Genomic DNA, 19,952 nt, shown 5'->3' with positions numbered 1-19,952 from the left:
TCTAACCATAATCAATAACTTATACAAGTTTAACATAAGCAATGAGATAATGTACTCTCTGCCTCTATTTATGAAAGCTAGGATCCAATATGCAATGTTTACAACTTTATCAACTTGTTCTCCCACTTTTAAAGGTTTTTGTATTGGAAGCTCCGAAGTGTCTTTGTTCCACTTAAAGTCATCATTTAATGTTTATGTCCACGTCTTAATTTTTTCCTTCTAAAATGTATCATGTCACATCTCTGCATTACATTTCATTTGACATCTGTCCAATCTACTAACCTAACTGTGTCTTTGTGAAATCACTGGCAGTCCTTTTCATGTTAATCACAGTCTGTCTTTCTGTGTTGCTTGCAAATGTTCCTATTTTGCCCCCATTACCAGCTTGTCTATATATGAATAAGAACATAAGAACACAAGAAATAGGAGCAGGAGTAGGCCATACGGCCCCTCAAGCCTGCTCTGCCATTCAATAAGATCATGGCTGATCTGATCATGGACTCAGCTCCACTTCCCTGCCCGCTCCCCATAACTCCTTATCCCCTTAATGTTTAAGAAACTGTCTATTTCTGTCTTATATTTATTCAATGTCCCAGCTTCCACAGCTCTCTGAAGCAGCAAATTGCACAGATTTACAACCCTCTGAGAGAAGAAATTTCTCCTTATCTCAGTTTTATAGGGCAGCCCCTTATTCTAAGATCATGCCCTCTAGTCCCCCCCCCCCATCAGTGGAAACATCCTCTCTGCATCCACCTTGCCAAGCCCCCTCATAATCTTATACGTTTCGATATGATCACTCTCATTCTTCTGAATTCCAATGAGTAGAGACCCAACCTACTCAACCTTTCCTCATAAGTCAACCCCCTCATCTCCAGAATCAACCTAGTGAACCTTCTCTGAACTGCCTCCAAAGCAAGTATATCCTTTCGTAAAAATGAAAACCAAAACTGCATGCAGTATTCCAGGTGTGGCCTCACCAATACCCTGTATAGCTGTAGCAAGACTTCCCTGCTTTTATACTCCATCCCCTTTGCAATAAAGGCCAAGATTCCATTGACCTTCCTGAACACTTGCTGTACCTGCATACTATCTTTTTGTGTTTCATGCATAAGTACCCCCAGGTTCCACTGTACTTCAGCACTTTGCAATCTTTCTCCATTTAAATAATAACTTACTCTTTGATTTTTTTCTGCCAAAGTGCATGACCTCATACTTTCCAACATTATACTCCATCTGCCAAATTTTTGCACACTCACTTAGCCTGTCTTATGTCCTTTTGCAGATTTTTTTGTGTCCTCTTCACACTTCTTTTCCTCCCATCTTTGTATCGTCAGCAAACTTGGCTACATTACACTCAGTCCAAGTCGTTAATAAAGATTGTAAATAGTTGGGGTCCCAGCACTGATCCCTGCGGCACCCCAATAGTTACTGATTGCCAACCAGAGAATGAACCATTTATCCCGACTCTCTGTTTTCTGTTTGTTAGCCAATCCTCTATCCATGCTAATATATTACCCCCAACTTTTATCTTGTGCAGTAACCTTTTATGTAGCACCTTGTCAAATGCTTTCTGAAATAAAGAATAACAAAGAAGGTCAATGGACCCAACACTGACTCCTGAGGAATGCAAGCGTTTATGTATCCCCAGTCCAATAAACATCCATTCACCACCGCACTCAGTTTTCTATCTTTCAACAAATTTCCAATCCGTGCTGCCCTAATTCCTATAATACCATGGACCTTAACTTTATCCGCAAGGCTTCTGTGCAGCACTTTGTCAAACAGCTTTTGACACAACATTTACGGGATTTTCGCAAATGGCTAGAGTCAGGTCAGCAGACAGATTTTTTTCACAGATATATCAGTGCTGCCTGAAAGATCCAAGAGGATCTTCATTTCAAAGCTAATATGTCAAACATCGCCTGAGTTCAGTTTTTTTATTTATCTATTGATTTTTTTTATTTTTTAGGTTACCATATGCTCTATTTTTCTCCATGCCATATTTTACTCTGCAGCTCAGAGCACTTATGGGTAACCTGCTTACAGGCCTCAGCTACTTGTGCACCGAGCACTTAATGTATTTTCACTCCTTGTCTTTTGCTTTGTGATTGCAAGATTTTCAATAAAAATAATTGTTTGAAAAACGTACACATTGTTTTAATCGTAATATATCGATATGCGATCCTTGAGCTTTCATTTTTGTCGTCCGTGAATTGCATTAGAATATATTTTGCTGTATCACCCTCTCTCGTTAATTGCTATGTTTATCTTTAGCTGTACGTCATGTCGAGCTTGAGTTACTTATTGCTTGTATTTTTTTTATTGCAGCTTCACAACAAATGTGTCCCACACATCAAACCTGAATGTGATGGTGGCCAACTAAAGGACCACATTTTACTTCCTTCCTACATATGTCCTGTAGTTCTGGTAAGAAAAGACTTCAGCAGTTTAGAATTTCTTTTACAGTGCTTGAACATTTCAGGTTTAATTTTTCTTTACTTTCCACATATCTTTTCAACTTCCTGTTTTGTGCATTCACTCCTGGCATTCTCACATAATAAATGTTGACATGGTCGAAATATTCAAAAGGCAAGGGATCAATTTTTGATTCAACGGAAAGTAAAGGGTGTAGGTGCAAAAGCAGGAGGAAGATTTTAAAAATTCTGTGAAAATCCTGAGTGACAGAACAGATTGATCTTTTTCTCATTTCTGTCTTTTTAACACCAAGTATTGTTTGAAGTAAATAATTAAATTAGTCACCATTTCTTGCTTTTAAAATGGTCCCCAATTTTTTCAAGTAGATTTTAATATGCAGTGTGGGTATTGTGAATAATTATAGGCTAATTGTTCTCTTGCAGAAAAATTACTATTGAAGTGTAAATGCTATGGGCAGGTTTGGTTATTTGGGACTTTTCTACTGGTGTGTGACAAAGCAAGACATTAGTTTACAAATTAATCAAATTGTGAGTATTTTCATGGCGAGATGCTGGAGTAATAAGAGGATTGTAGGGTTACAAAGCTCATACGAATATGGGGTTAAGTTTGAGTTCATTAATGACCTGCTGCCACCTACTGATTTCACATATGATCAGATTTATTAGTAATTACCAATTTTCTTTTATAAGGTACATTTATGTTGCGAGCTTTAATGCTTTATCCATCTGTTTTGTCTCATGAATGTACTATCCTACTGGTCAACCATTGGTATGGCATATGAATCCGGTTCACCTACGTGCTACCCCAGTTGTAAGAACCAACCTAGAAGTAAGCCGATTAGAACATTAAAGCATAAAGGTGAAGATATTATGAAATCAAGTGAATGCAATCTGGGTACAGTGGCACCGAATTTCCTGGAGTGCACTGAGGCAAAAATTAGGTCCAATTTTACATTGGTTTATGCGTCGATCTTGCCGACAGGAACTTATGCATAAATTTCCTGTGGATCTCATTTGCCTACGCCAGAATGTAAAAACCAGTGTACAGCAAGCATAAATGCAGTGACATCATAGAGGTAACAGCAAATTGGCTGCTGTATTTTGCCAGGGTGCTTCACTCACAGAGCCTCTTGTTCTGCTGCTCCACTTCCTCTTCCCGTATTATGCACACAGGGATATTCCCATTGGGAAGGCCATTCCAGCTGCATAGTTCCTCGGAACATGTCGGCAGAGGCGGACATCTGAAAAATACCAAGTGCACTAAGACTGATAGCACTTTGAAGTGTAGTGCAAGGCTCAGTAAAAAAGCAAAATTGCAAAGAAAATCACCATCAAATTCCAGATATCTCAGTTACGACGATATCGGGAGATTTTATGCTGTGCTGTGCCTAACTTTTTGGGTATAGATCTCTGACAGCACATTATTCAAGTAAATGCCGAAAACTTGTGTGAGCTGACCTTTTGCCTGGATAGTGTCACTATGTTAATGAGAAGCAGAGGGTTTAGGCAGATGTGTCACAAAAGTGACCCAAACAATCGTGCAAATTTGCACATCGGGAAGTTTAAACATAAAATCGGGATGATTAAGTTACATGCGAATTTTCCTGGATGAATACAGCATAACTCTGCTCTTGTGCCATAGTTGTGCTAAAAAGTTCCAGGCTGCTGGAATGGGCAGAAACATGGCAAAGGTGCTTGGATAGGCACTTGAAGTGCCGTGATCTGCAGGGTTACAGACCTCGAACTGGTAAGTGGGATTAGACTGGATAACCTCTTGTTGGCTGGCGCAGATTTAATGGTAAGTACTTTAGGGAATCTAATATGGCTAGAGTGATCTCCTGGACTAGTTTCGATAGCCTGGATGGGTCGGAGAGGAATTTTCTCAGATTTTTTTCCCCCTATTGGCTTGGATTTTTAATCTGTATTTGCACATCCCAGGAGATCACATGGCTCCAGGTGGGATGGAGTGTAAAATGTTGCGATACATGGGGTGTCGCAGTTGTGTGGGGCGGACTGGTTGGGTCAGATGCTCTTTACCTGTCTGCCATTGTTCATTGTTGATAGGTTTATATGTAACTTTCAGGGCTGCTGACTGAGGGCCGTGCGGCTCTTTGTCGGCCGTCGCGGGCACGATGGGCCGAAATGGCCGTTGTCTGCGCTGTAAATTTCTATGTTTCTATGGCAGATGAAATTTAACGCAGAAAAGTGCGAAGTGATACATTTTGGTAGGAAGAACAAGGAGAGGCAATATAAACTAAAGGATACAATTCTAAAAGATGTGCATGAATAGAGAGACCTGGGGATATATGTGCACAATCATTGAAGGTGGAAGAGCAGGTTGAGAAAGTGGTTAAAATGCATACGGGATCCGGGGCTTTATAAATAGAGGCATAGAGTACAAAAACAAGGAAGTTGTGAATTAACCTTTATACAACAGTGGTCCGGCCTCAACTGGAGTATTGTGTCCAATTCTGGACACCGCACTTTCGGAAGGATGTGAAGACCTGAGAGAGGGTGCAGAAAAAATTTACAATACGGTGGAGGAAGATTTCCTGGAGTGTATTAGGAATGGATTTCTAGACCAATATGTCGAGGAACTAACTCGAGCGCTGGCCATCCTAGACTGGGTGATGTGTAATGGGAAAGGACTAATTAGCAGTCTTGTTGTGCGAGGCCTTGGGGAAGAGTGACCATAATATGGTAGAATTCTTTATTAAGATGGAGAGTGACACAGTTAATTCAGAGACTAGAATCCTGAACTTAAGGAAAGGTAACTTCAATGGTATGAGAAGTGAATTGGCAAGAATAGACTGGTGAATGATACTTAAAGGGTTGACTGTGGATAGGCAATGACTGACATTTAAAGATCACATGGATGAACTTCAACAATTATACATCCCTGTCTGGAGTAAAAATCAAACTGGGAAGGTGGCTCAACTGTGGCTAACAAGGGAAATTAGAGATAGTGTTAAATCCAAGGACGAGGCATATAAATTGGCCAGAAAAAGCAGCAAACCTGAGGACTGGGAGAAATTTTGAATTCAGCAGAGGAGGACAAAGGGTTTAATTAGGAGTGGGAAAATACAGTATGAGAGGAAGCTTGCTGGGAACATAAAAACTGACTGCAAAAGCTTCGATAGATACGTGAGGAGAAAAAAGTTAGTGAAGACAAAAGTAGGTTCCTTGCAGTCAGAATCAGGTGAATTTATAATGGGGAAAAAAGAAATGGCAGACCAATTGAACAAATACTTTGGTTCTGTCTTTACGAAGGAAGACACAAATAACCTTCCGGAAATACTAGGGGACCGAGATTCTAGTTAGAAGGAGGAACTGAAGGAAATCCTTATTAGACATGAAATTGTGTTAGGGAAATTGATGGGATTGAAGGCCGATAAATCCCCAGGGCCTGATAGTCTGCATCCCAGAGTACTTAAGGAAGTGGCACTAGAAATAGTGGATGTATTGGTGATCAATTTCCAACAGCCTATCGACTCTGGATCAGTTCCTATGGACTGGAGGGTAGCTAATGTAACACCACTTTTTTAAAAAGATGGGAGAGAGAAAATTAGTAATTATAGACCGGTTAGCCTGACATCAGTAGTGGGGAAAATGTTGGAATCAATTATTAATTATTAAGGATGAAATAGCAGCGCATTTGGAAAGCAGTGACAGGATCAGTCCAAGTCAGCATGGATTTATGAAGGGGAAATCATGCTTGAATTTTTTGAGGATGTAACTAGTAGAGTGGACAAGGGAGAACCAGTGGATGTGGTGTATTTGGACTGTCAAAAGGCTTTTGACAAGGTCCCACACAAGAGATTGGTGTGCAAAGTTAAAGCACAAAGTATTGAGGGTAATCTACAGACGTGGATAGAGAACTGGTTGGCAGACAGGAAACAGAGAGTTGGGATAAACGGGTCCTTTTCAGAATGGCAGGCAGTGACTAGTGGGGTGCCGCAGGGCTCAGTGCTGGGACCCCAGCTATTTACAACATATACTCAATTCCTTCATCTAAATCATTAATGTAATATCTCCAAGTTTGCAGATGATATTAAGCTGGGTGCCGGTGTGAGCTGTGAGGAGGACGCTAAGAGGTTGCAGGGTGACTTGGACAGGTTAGGTGAGTGCGCAAATGCATGGCAGATGCAGTATAATGTGGATAAATGTGAGGTTATCCACTTTGGTGGCAAAAATACAAAGACAGAATATTATCTGAATGGCGGCAGATTAGGAAAAGAGGAGGTGGAACAAAACCTGGGCGTCATGGTACATCAGTCATTGAAAGTTGGCATGCAGGTACAGCGGGCGGTGAAGAAAGCAAATGGGTATGTTGGCCTTCATAGCTAGAGGATTGAGTATAGGAACCGGGAGGTCTTACTGCAGTAGTACAGGGCCTTCGTGAGGCCTCACCTGGAATATTGTGTTCAGTTTTGGTCTCCTATTCTGAGGAAGGACGATCTTGCTATTGAGGGAGTGCAGCGAAGGTTCACCAGACTGATTCCCGGGATGGCAGGACTGACATATGAGGAGAGACTGGATCGATTGGGCCTGTATTCATTGGAGTCTAGAAGGATGAGAGGGGATCTCATAAAAACATATAAAATTCAGACAGGACTGGACAGGTTAGCTGCAGGGAGAATGTTCCCGATGCTGGGGAAGTCCAGAACCAGGGGACACAGTCTAAGGATAAGGGGTAGGCCATTTAGGACTGAGATGAGGAGAAATTCCTTCATTCAGAGAGTTGTTAACTTGTGGAATTCTCTACCGCAGAGAGTTGTTGATGCCAGTTCATTGGATATATTCAAGAGGGAGTTAGATATGGCCTTTACGGCTAAAGGGATCAAGGAGTATGGAGAGAAAGCAGGAAAGGGGTACTGAGGTGAATGATCAGCCATGATCTTATTGAATGGAGATGCAGGCTCGAAGGGCCGAATGGCCTACTCCTGCACCTATTTTGTATGTTTCCAAGAATGGTTCCAGGTATGTGGGACTTTAGTTACGTGGATAGACTGGAGAAGCTGGGGCTGTTCTCCTTGGAGCAGAGAAGGTTGAGACGGGATTTGATAGAGGTGCTCAAAATCATGAGGGGTGTAGATAGAGAGAAACTGTTCCCATTAGCGGAAGGTTCGAGAACCAGAGGACACAGATTTAAAGTGATTGGCAAAAGAACCAAAGGCAACATGAGGAAAAAACCTTTTACATTGCGAATGGTTAGGATCTAGAATACACTGCCTGAGAGGTGGTGGAAGCAGATTCAATCATGCACTTTGGCAGAAAATATCAAAGAGCAAGTTATTATTTAAATGGAGAAAGATTGCAAAGTGCTGCAGTACAGTGGGACCTGGGGGTACTTGTGCATGAAACACAAAAGGACATTATGCAGGTACAGCAAGTGATGAGGAAGGACAATGGTATCTTGGCCTTTATTGCAAAGGGGATGGAGTATAAAAGCAGGGAAGTCTTGCTACAGCTATACAGGGTATTGGTGAGGCTACACCTGGAATACTGCGTGCAGTTTTGGTTTCCATATTTACGAAAGGATGTACTTGCTTTGGAGGCATTTCAGATAAGGTTCACGAGGTTGATTCCGGGGATAAGGGGGTTGACTTATGAGGAAAGGTTGAGTAGGTTGGGCTTCTACTCACTGGAATTCAGAAGAATGAGAGGTGAAACGTATAAGATTATGAGGGCGCTTGATAAGGTGGATGGATGCAGAGAGGATGTTTCCATTGATGGGGGAGACTAGAACTAGAGGGCATGATCTTGAAATAAGTGGCCGCCCATTTAAAACAGAGATGAGGAGAAATTTCTTCTCTCAGAGGGCTGTAAATCTGTGGAATTCGTTGCTTCAGAGAGCTGTGGAAGCTGCGACATTGAATAAATTGAAGACAGAAATAGACAATTTCTTAAACGATACGGTTTATGGGGAGCGGGTGGGGAAGTGGAGCTGAGTCCATGATCAGATCAGCCATGATCGTATTAAATGGCAGGACTGGCTTGAGGCAATGTATGGCCTACTCATATTCTTATGTTCTTTCAAAAGAGAATTGGATAAATACCTGAAGGAGAAGAAATTGCAGGGCCATGGGGAAAGGGCAGGGGAGTGGGACTAGCTGAAGTGCTCTTGCAGAAAGCTGGCATGGGCTCAACGAGCCAAATATCCTCCTCCTTTGTTGTAACCATTCTATGATTCCATATCTGGGCCAGTGTGACCAAAAAAAAATAGAGAAGCCAGTACCAGATTTGCTTAATTGGTTTGTTTCTGCTTTAAAGGATAGACAGCCCAATCAGAAAAAGGCTGAAAGCGATTCACCAACAACCACAAGTTCAGATGATAACAATCCGGCTTTCAAATATAACACAACAACAGTGGATGGGCAAGGACTACAGGTATGCTGAGAAGATCAAGATGTTTAACTATCCATAATCTCCATTTATTAACTTTAAATATAAAGGGATTCATTTATCTTTATGTTGCCGTGACCTCTGGTGAAGTTAGGATTGGGCTTTGCTATGGAGGCTTAAAAATAGATTGGTTCGCTGTGCCAGTTTTTACATACTTATCTCCCTGATATTGGGCTCAATTTTGGCCGAGCTCATTTTTCAGCGTACTTACCGGAGTTGCGCCGCTTATGTACGTTTGGAGATGCGCCGGAAAAAAATGTTGAAACTTTGGCTGCTGACTGGCCTCTGCACTGCAGTCACGCAGCGTGGCCAGTCGACTTGGCGGATGGAGCCTGCATTCTGCGCTGGAAAATGTGCCGGGCCGTCTGCACATGCGCAGTGGAGAATGGTGGTGTCCACGCATGCGCAGGAGCACTGCAAGTTGGCAATCGGCCATTTTTAAAGAGCTGCTTGTGTTTTTGTGCCAGAAGGAGCACTGGTAGGAAAATCATTGCTGCATGCAAAATCAGTATTGTGTGTCTAAGAACATTGGAAAAGTGCTGTGAGTGTCTCAGAGCAGCTACAGCAATGCAACAACATGGACCAAGAACAAAAAATTTCTTGCTCGAAGAAGTGGAGACACTAGTTAATGTCATTGAGAACAGATGGCAGGAGCTGGATACCAGCAGAGGTCACAAAAGTGCCACCGAAAGAAATGACGAAACGTTGGAACCAAGTTGCAGAAGATTTCTGCGCATTGGTGAACACCAAGAGATCTGGAAGCCAGTGTAAAAAGAAATGGCAGGATCTTGGTCAAGTAGTTAGTGTAAGTAATATTTTGATTTATTCAATGCAATTGCAATTGTAAATGTGACCAGCTGTATATGTCCCACCCAGCAGAAAGACACCCTCTCTTTAAAAAGTTGCATTTTCATCTTTGCAGAAGAAATTGTCCCACAACAAAAGGGAAAGAAATCGAACAGGAGGAGTCCCGCCAAATCTGTAAGCACTGACACCCTTGGAAGACAGGGTCACTGCTTTGTTTTTCTCCAGGCAGGACCCATCAATCAGTATTGCACAAGCTGGGCCCTCACTCGAGGGAGAGGGTAAGTCCTGAAAATTCATCGTGGCCCTTCAAATCAACCTGCTGCCTGGCCTGCGCTGTGTGAGCCTACTCATGCCACCCATCCTACCCCCTCCTCTGCTGCTAATCATTTGACTGTTCTGTTATATTTTGCAGAACCTGAGGCCAATCCTGAAGATGCAGAAGAAGATTCAGATGCGGCCAAACCTGAAGAGGAGAACATTTTCCAAGCCAACCCTCCAGACCAACAAGGGGTGAGGGGTAGTTGCATCAGCTGGATGAAGCTGCCACTTATATACTGAATATGGAGCATGTGCAGTTATTGGAGTTGCCAGCTCCTTCCGTGACTAGTGATTTGAGTACTGGTGAGACATTCCATGGTTTCCCCCCTTCCATGATTCGTGGTTTTAGTTCTGGTGGGACATTACATGGTTTCACACATTCCGAGGTTGCAGGTCCCAGTAGTGGGCTGCAGCAACTCACACCCAGGGCCCCACCGTCCGAGGATGCCGGTCCCAGTGGGATGCCACGAGGCAAACCCAGGGTGAGGGAAAGGAGAAATCGACCACGCTCTCCTGAGATGCAGGATGCAACAGATGTGGTTCAGATTATGTCATTGAGCGCAGAGAGCTTTAACCTTACCCGATCACTCCTGGACGCCATCAGTGGGGTGAGTGATGAGGTAGCGGGACTGTCGGGAGAAATAACAGTAATGGCACGGGAAATGGGAATGATGTCCGGGAACATCAGTGAGGGAATATTGTCCATGTGGGAGGGAATGTCAGAGGTCGTGCAAAGCACGTCACTGACCATGAGGGAGAGAATGTCAGAGGTAGTGGAAAGGACGACACTGGCAATGACACAGGCCATCAGGGAGGGAATGTTTCAGTCCGCTGAGACACTGTCAGGGTGCATGATGGAGGGCATGTGTGGGTTAACTGCTGCAATAAGGGAACACACCCAGACCGTGCGGCCATTGACAGAATCAACTGCAATCCCCACACCAGCCTCTGAAGAGACCCAAGCCAGACCCTCTATACTAACACCTGACCATCCCCCCCACCGCCACCCACTGCGCACTAAACGAGATGTTAGAAGAAATAAGTTTGGTACCAAGCCCAAAATCACTGTGTCACCGCCTGTGGGCAGGGGTGGTGGAGAGTTCAAGACCGAGCACAGCGGGCGGGCGGTGTTCGACTTAGGGGGATGAGAGATGGGTGCAGCCTTTCTTTGCAGCTGCTGTTGTTGTTGATACTGTTGTAAATCTTCTCACATTGAAACTTTTTTGTAAGTTATAAAATTTACAACTTTATAAGTGATCTTAAAGTTTTTAAGTGATCTTAAAGAGTCATATGAAAGTAAAGTTGGATACAAGAATAATTTTATTACAGTAAAGTTAAGTACATTGTAAACTTTTGAATAAAATCTTTTCCATTAAAACTGAATCATGTTCCATTAACACAACACAACATTACAGAACAGCTCCTAAAAACAAACATGTCCATGTGGCATAGTTGTCGCTGAGCCCTCAGGCATCAGTAAAGCGTTCACGGATGAGCGACTGGCGCAAGGCTCGAGCAATCGTTCAAGGAGCACGATGGTCCGCCCTCCTCCACCGTTGTGCTCCGGCCTCAGGCACTTGCATGGCTTCCTCATCCTCGTCATCATCCCCCTCCACCTCCTCCTGCTCGTCACCTGCATCTTCCAAATCATTATCATCAACCACTCTCACCGCAGGTCGGTCTTCCACTACCAGGTGCTGCTGCCTCATGATGGCTAAGTTATGCAACATGTAGCACACAACAGTGAACTGACCGACAGTCTCAGGACAGTATTGCAAGTAGCTTCCGGAATGGTCCAGGCATCGGAAATGCTGTTTCAAGATGCCAATGATCCTCTCTATGGGCTCAAAATTGCCCAGGAGTTGCTCGTTTTTTTGGGGAGCAACTTGATTTTTCTGGAGTATCTTAAAAATCCCCATTTTGCGCATTCAATTTATGCCAGTGTAAGTGAGTTGGTTAGGATTTTTTTAGTTTAGTTTAGTTTTTTTCAAAAGAGGGCATTACCAGCCACCTGCACCCGTTTTGGCCATTTAGGCCACTTTGGACAGCTAATAGTTACTCCAAACTAACCAGCATATGTGGCCGCTTGTGAAAACCCTTGTGGAGAGTTAAGAAATCAGCTCAGGTAGGTAGCTCAGGAGGCCAGCAGAACTTAATGACTTGACTTAAGAATATGAATAGGATCAAACAGCTATACAGGACATCATATGACAAACTTCGCAAAGTTAATTTACTATACAACAGAAACATCCATGGAAGCTCAAACTACAAAAGTAAAAGAAGTAAAGAGACAAAACATATTTACATAATTTTTTCAAAATATCCGAATAAAAAATAGAAGTACCTCTTGCTCGTAATTCTTATGTTGTTATGTTCTCCCAGCCGCCTAAGCTCATCCACCATCATAGAAATATTTTATACCATATAGTCAGGAAATTTACTGTTTGTTTTATGCTTTTAAATATTTTGAAAATTCAAGCAAAGTTATTCCACCAAATCTAATGTTCAAGAATTGATTATGATGTATTTGAAAGTATTTTCAATTAACTTGGTTCGGAAAGCATTTTCATCAATAGGGTTAAGGAAAGTCTTGAGTAAGCTCATTAAAATTACTGGCTACACAATTATCACCTCCCGCAACCCCCCCCCTCCCCCCCACCCCCGATCAAAACTCTCCTCTCTCTCTGCCCCACCCTTCCTCCCCCCTCCCGATCAGAACACTTCTCCACCCCTACCCGAGGAAAATGTAATTGAGTGTGTGGAAAATTAAACTGGCAACCTAATGACGTTTATAATCGCTTTTCTACAAAAATACCTGGATATAACTTTTGAGATGGATTTCAAAATAGACAATTCTACCTGAACCTTTGCATGGCAATGTCCTCAAGTCTTCAAGTTGTGTGTAGAATATTGACATAAAGTGGCAATAATGCAGGCAACCAACAAAAGAACCAAGTGCTTTGGAAGAAGCCAGGCTTCTCTATCAAAGTCTCGTTACTGTGCGGCAAGCCATTCGGCCCGGGATAGGGGAAGGACGCATCGGGTCCCACACTGCAGCACACACACAGAGGCTGGGAGCAGGAGCTACTGCGCATGCGCGCACACTCCAACGCGCATGTGCAGAGCTGCTGGCAGGGTTTCTGGCGCAGGGTCCTAGCTCCGCCCCCCAATCGACTAGCCATGCCGCGCCAAGCCCCGGGAGAGGCAACACAGCAGCCAGAATCGGGGGAGATTTTTTTGGCGCTGTTTTCAGCCCACAAAGTTGGCGCATCTCTGGTGAGTGCGCTGAAAAAAGGAGTCGGTCAAATTTGAGCCCTATGATGCTGCGCATCGTAATGTGCGACATGTTGTATTGACGGTCAGCTTCCGTCCGGGTTACGCATAGGGGAGTCATGAGCCAGGTGGCGAGGCCGTACCCTTTGTCTCCCCGTAGCCAGCTCTGCCCTTCGACTGCTGCTCAAATATGGCAGATATAACGCTGTTGCGTAGGATGAACGCATCATGGGTGCTGATGGGGCATCTTGCAACGACTTGCATGATGCGATGCATGTTGTCACATACGAGCTGCACATTAATGGAGTGTGGAAGTCTTTTCTATTCCTGAACAGCTCAGAATCCTGCAAAGGTGCTCACAAGGCGATGTGGGTACAATCAATGCAGCCCTGTTCTTTTGGGAAGCTGGAAATCCTTGAGAAACCCACAGCCCTGTCATGCATTGCTTGGGCGGTCATTGGGAACTTGATAAAGTCATTCCTCCACGCATACAGTGCAGCCGTGACCTGGCGAATGGAAACATATGTTGCATGTTGAGAAATGGTGCACACATCTCCAGTTGTAGCTTGAAACGATCCGGAGGAATAGAATGAAAGTGCAGCTGTAACCTTCATTTCAACTGACAAAGCAGTCCACCTGACACTTCTCAGCTGCAGGTCTGGTCTCAGCAACTCACAGATCACACGAACAACTTCTCTGCAAAAACGCAGCCTTCTGACATATTCTGCATCACTCAGGTGCAGGTATGAACACCTGACTCGAAATTGCCGAGGTGGGTAAGGCCTCCTGCCCAGCAGCCTACGGGCTCTGATGTTCCTGATGTGATGAGCTCTAATCAATTGTCTCCTACGTAGCACAATGATGCAGAACGCTTGCGCAAGGTATGGCATTGTCAGTATTGTTAAAATTTTCAAAGAAGGTCAAAACAGCAGGAAAGCAGGCAGAACAGCTTCGCAGTTCTCTCCCTCTCTCTCTCTCTCTCTCCCCCCCCCCGCCCCCCTAAAGATCTGTATGGATGGACCACACCCAAAGATCTTTTGTCCTCTCCTCGCCCTCCCTCCCTCCCTCCCCCCCTCCCCCCGAGTCTTGTGACCTCTCTCTCCCTCCTCCCCCCCCCCCCCCCTTGAGTCTTGTGACCTCTCTCTCTCTCCCTCCTCCCCCACCTTGGATCTTGTGACCTCCTTTCCTCCCCCGCCCCCCACACCCCAGCCTCGCCGTTGAATTGCAGCTTCCTTTCTGTGGCCCCCGGTGCTTGCCGGGTCCCTTCCTCCCTCTCACCCCCCCAGCAGCCTCTCCGTTAAATTGCAGCCTCCTGTCTGTGGCTCCCGATGCTTGTCAGGTCGCTCCCTCCCTTCCCCCACCCCCCAGCCTCTCCGTTGAATTGCAGCTGCTCTGTGGGCCTCGATGCCGGCCAGTTCCATCGCTCCCAACCCTAGCCCAGGCCGAGTGGCCTCCCGGTGCGTTGTCCCGCCCCTAGCCCAGGCCGAGTGGCCTCTCGCACCGGCCCGCTACCTTCCCAGGCCCAATGCAGAAATTGCAGTTTGAAGATGAAGGTTGGACTTTAATTTTTTATTTCTTATAGAATTGTTAGTGGTTTTTGCTTGCAAACATTGCTAAGGTAAGGCTTGGTTGGTTCAGGTCCAGGTCCTCTCCGCTTCCCGCCCTATTCCAGGCCAAATGGCCTTCGATGTACTTACCTGCACCGATTTCTTTATCTCTCCGCAAGGGTTTTAGCTGGCTAAAGTTGCTTAAAAGGCCAGAGCTGGTGTAGGTGGCTGGTAACTCACCCTTTTGAGAAAAAAAAACAAACCTAAAAAAAAAACGTAACTAAGTGAGTTACGCTGGTGCAAATTGATTGGGAAAACTGGGGATTTTTAAGTTACGCCAGAAAAAGCAGCCTAGTCAAAAAAAAACAGCAACTCCTGGCCAAAATTGAGCCCAATTAAGAGGACAAAGCAAAGCTGCCAGAGCAGTAACTTAGACCAGCAGCTGAGAGCTGATGCAGGGATCTTAAGAGTGAATTACCATCAGAGACTTAGCACAGACCAAGGATGGGACCCTTTACACGGTAAACCATCAGAGACTCCACACAGACCAGGGATGGGTCCCTTTATCCACTGAACCCGCAGAAGGAAATTCACTTTTTTAAAAAAAGGACAATTTCTGTTCAATTTGTAAGCCTTGCTTTGTTTAGTATTTTAGTATTTGGTGAGGTTGTTGATCTAGTGAAGTACATCATCATCAAAGGCAGTCCCTCGGAATCGAGGAAGACTTTCTTCCACTTAACATGAGTTCTTAGGTGGCTGTACAGTCTAATACGAGAATCCAGTGAAGTTATTTCACCTGTGGCTCATAGTTGTTTAATTAAATATTGTAATATTTTATTGTAGCATTAAGGTACCAAGTGTACTTAGTGTAACAATTTTCGATCTGTTTGGTGTAAAGGGGAAGGATATCTGTTTACGACCAGGCCATGTATCTTTTAATCTCCGTCATGCCTAATCCAAATTCCCTCTGTATCCCTTCACGTGCACTTTTTGGCTGACACTCAAGCCCCGTTACTTCCACCTCTCTTTTAAAATCTTGGGCACTTATCTCTTGTCACCTCCCCTTCCGGTCACCCAGTCATACCACCTCTCATTTTTTTCCTCTTGGGTACTTCCCCCCCCCCCCCCCCCCCAACCCCCATCCCTAACCCAACTCATCAGTATTCCTCTGCCATTCCAAACCATATGAACTCTGCCAGTGGATCAATCACCATCTATCCCCACATTTCCTTCCAGAATGTCCATCCACTCATGACAAGGTCCTTTCATCCACAACCTTATTGTGGATGATTACATTGACATCCAGGCATTGACTGAAACTTGGTTCACAGGTGGTAACAGCTTGATCCTTACGGAAGCCACTTCCTCTGGCTAAACGTTGCACCATCTGTCCCATCCAAAACGTCAGGTGTGGCCCTTATCACCAAGTCACATTATATCCTCTCTACCTACTTCTCTAGCACATTCTCCCCCTTTTGACCACCTCACCTTGTTCCACTCCTCTCAACTCTCCTTTAAAATCATCATTGGCCACTTGCCCTGCTCTCCACCCCCACACCTACCCCCAGCCTCACTGCAGGTTTTTCACCAAGATATTCTCCCTCAGCTTCTGCATTGAGTGGCTCCTAATCCTCAGTGAATTCAACCTCAATATCGTCCTCTTGCCTTCTCTCTTCTGAATTTACTGCCCTCCTGTTCTCCCTGAACATTTCCATTCATTTAAACACTTCTATGCATATTCATGGCCATTCCCTTGACCTTGCCATTTCCTCTCACCTTTCTACTCCTGTGGTCTTGATCACTGACAAATCCATCACCAGTCATTTCCTTGTATCTCTTGCCACCAACGTTCCCTTTGTGCTTTGCGGCCACGCAGCTGCACAGCACTCCCGAGGTCCCACACAGCACTCCCAGGGTCCCGCGCAGCACTCCCGGGGTCCCGCGCAGCACTCCCGGGGTCCCGCACAAACACTTCTGGAGTCCCACATAGCACAGCACTCCCAGGATCCCACACAATACTCCCGGGGTCCCACACGGCACAGCACTCCCGGGGCCTCGCACAGCACTTACAAACATATAAAATAGCTGCAGGAGTAGGCCAATCGGCCCTTCGAGCCTGCACCACCATTCAATATGATCATGGCTGATCATTCACCTCAGTACCCCTTTCCCACTTTCTCTCCATACCCCTTGATCCCTTTAGCCGTAAGGGCCATATCTAACTCCCTCTTGAATATATCCAATCAACTGGCATCAACAACTCTCTGCGATAGGGAATTCCACAGGTTAACAACTCTGAGTGAAGAAGTTTCTCCTCATCTCAGTCCTAAATGGCCTACCCCTTATCCTAAGACTGTGTCCCCTGGTTCTGGACTTCCCCAAAATCGCGAACATTCTTCCCGCATCTAACCTGTCCCGTCCCTTCAGAATCTTATATGTTTCTATGAGATCCCCTCTCATCCTTCTAAACTCCAGTGTATAAAGGCCCAGTTGATCCAGTCTCTCCTCATATGTCAGTCCAGCCATCCCTGGAATCAGTCTGGTGAACCTTCGCTGCACTCCCTCAATAGCAAGAACGTCCTTCCTCAGATTAGGAGACCAAAACTGAACACAATATTCCAGGTGAGGCCTCGCCAAGGCCCTGTACAATTGCAGTAAGACCTCCCTGCTCCGATACTCAAATCCTCTAGCTATGAAGGCCAACATGCCATTTGCATTCTTCACCGCCTGCTGTACCTGCATGCCAACTTTCAATGACTGATGAACCATGACACCCAGCTCTCGTTGCATCTCCCCTTTTCCTAATCTGCCACCATTCAGATAATATTATTCCTTCGTGTTTTTGCCCCCAAAGTGGATAACCTCACATTTATCCACATTATACTGCATCTGCCATGCATTTGCCCACTCACCTAACCTGTCCAAATCACCCTGCAGCCTCTTAGCATCCTCCTCTCAGATCCGACTATTCCCCTAACGTGCTCTGTCCATTGTTTGATTTGCACGATTGAAAAAGGCAAGGGATCATGAATTTTCCCCCTCTGTGTCACTGTGCCTTTTGTCAGAAACCCCATTTGTGCGAGTTAGTGGGTTTCCCATTGCGGTTACAGTGGGCGAGGGACAAATATCTGAGGGATCAAGGGGTATGGAGAGAAAGCAGGAAAGGGCTACTGAGGTGAGTGATCAGCATGATCATATTGAATGGTGGTGCAGGCTCGAAGGGCCGAATGGCCTACTCCTGCACCTATTTTCTATGTTTCTATGTTTCACACCGCCACCCAGTTTATGTCATCTGCAAACTTGGAGATATTGCACTCAATTCCTTCATCCAAATCATTAATGTTTATTGTAAAGAGCTGGGGTCCCAGCACTGAGTCCTGCGGTACTCTACAAGTCACTGCCTCCCATTCCGAAAAGGACCCGTTTATCCCGACTCTCTGCTTCCTGTCTGCCAAACAGTTCTCTATCCATGCCAGTACATTACCCCCAATACCATGTGCCTTGATCTTGCACACCAATCTCTTATGTGGGACCTTGTCAAAGGCCTTTTGAAAGTCCAAATGCACCACATCCACTGGTTCTCCCTTGTCCACTCTACTAGTTACATCCTCAAAAAATTCCACAAGATTGGTCAAGCATGATTTCCTTTTCATAAATCCATGCTGACTTGGACCTATCCTGTTACCGCTTTCCAAATGCGCTGCTATTTCATCCTTAATAATTGATTCCAACATTTTCCCCACTATTGATGTCAGGCTACCCGGTCTATAATTACCCGTTTTCTCTCTTCCCTCCTTTTTAAAAAAAAAAGTGGTGTTACATTAGCTACTCTCCAGCCCATAGGAACTGATCCAGAGTCAATAGACTTTTAGAAAATGATCACCAATGCATCCACTATTTCTAGGGCCACCTCCTTAAGTACTCCGAGCTACAGACAATCAGGCCCTGGGAATTTATCGGCCTTCAATCCCATCAAATTCCCCAACGCAATATCCCACCTAATAAGGATATCCTTCAGTTCCTCCTTCTCACTAGACCCTCGGTCCCCTAGTACATCCGGAAGGTCATTTGTGTCTTCCTTCGTGAAGACAGAACCAAAGTATTTGTTCAATTGGTCTGCAATTTCTTTGTTCCCCATTATTAATTCATCTGAGTCCAACTAACTTTTTGGGATTCATGCACAAGGACCCCCAGGTCCCTCTGCACCTCAGCATGTTGTAATTTCTCCCCATTCAAATAATATTCCCTTTTACTGTTTTTTTTTCTAAGGTGGATGACCTCACACTTTCCGACATTGCATTCCATCTGCCAAACCTTAGCCCATTCGCTTAACCTATCTAAATCTCTTTGCAGCCTCTCTGTGTCCTCTACACAACCCGCTTTCCCACTAATCTTTGTGTCATCTGCAAATTTTGTTGCACTACACTCTGTCCCCTCTTCCAGGTCATCTATGTATATTGTAAACAGTTGTGATCCCAGCACCGATCCCTGTGGCACGCCACTAACCACCGATTTCCAACCCGAAAAGGACCCATTTATCCCGACTCTCTGCTTTCTGTTAGTTAGCCAATTCTCTATCCATGCTAATACATTTCCTTTGACTCCGCGTACCTCTATCTTCTGCAGTAACCTTTTGTGTGGCACCTTATCGAATGCCTTTTGGAAATCTAAATACACCACATCCATCGGTACACCTCTATCCACCATGCTCGTTATATCCTCAAAGAATTCCAGTAAATTAGTTAAACATGATTTCCCCTTCATGAATCCATGCTGCGTCTGCTTGATTGCACTATTCCTATCTAGATGTCCTGCTATTTCTTCCTTAATGATAGTTTCAAGCATTTTTCCCACTACAGATGTTACTATGTCACTATGGTTGAGCCCATCTGTTCAGCTATCTCTGCCGATTCCCTCCCTTCCCCTTGCCCACCCAGCCCCCATGCCTTAATGTTGACCCACATCTCTCGTTTCTCTCTCACCTCCCCATATCATTTCTGTGAATTCATTCCATCCACGAGACCCACTCGTACTCCCATGATCCCCTTTCCAGTAAACTGCTGACCACTCAATCTCCCTTCCTGACCATCATGCTAGCTAGCTGACATGCTAAATGTCTCATCTGGCAATTCCCCCTCCCTTTATAAAGTGCCATTACCATCCTCCT

The 19,952-nt window shown here is 44.8% G+C and overlaps 1 protein-coding gene across 1 annotated transcript in view; it reads left to right on the top strand.

The window, feature by feature from the left end:
• Positions 1-19,952, top strand: part of LOC139259133 (diacylglycerol kinase beta) — an 805,220-nt gene that overhangs the window by 389,571 nt on the left and 395,697 nt on the right. The window contains exons 13-14 of the mRNA XM_070874836.1: positions 2,329-2,427; positions 8,709-8,825. Coding sequence (XP_070730937.1) covers positions 2,329-2,427; positions 8,709-8,825 — 216 coding nt within the window. The remainder of the gene's footprint in view (positions 1-2,328; positions 2,428-8,708; positions 8,826-19,952) is intronic.

The sequence above is a fragment of the Pristiophorus japonicus genome, chromosome 3, assembly GCF_044704955.1.
Source record: "Pristiophorus japonicus isolate sPriJap1 chromosome 3, sPriJap1.hap1, whole genome shotgun sequence".
NCBI lineage: Eukaryota > Metazoa > Chordata > Chondrichthyes > Pristiophoridae > Pristiophorus > Pristiophorus japonicus.
Note: the sequence above shows the minus strand (reverse complement) of the source record. Positions and strands in the feature narration are given on the sequence as shown.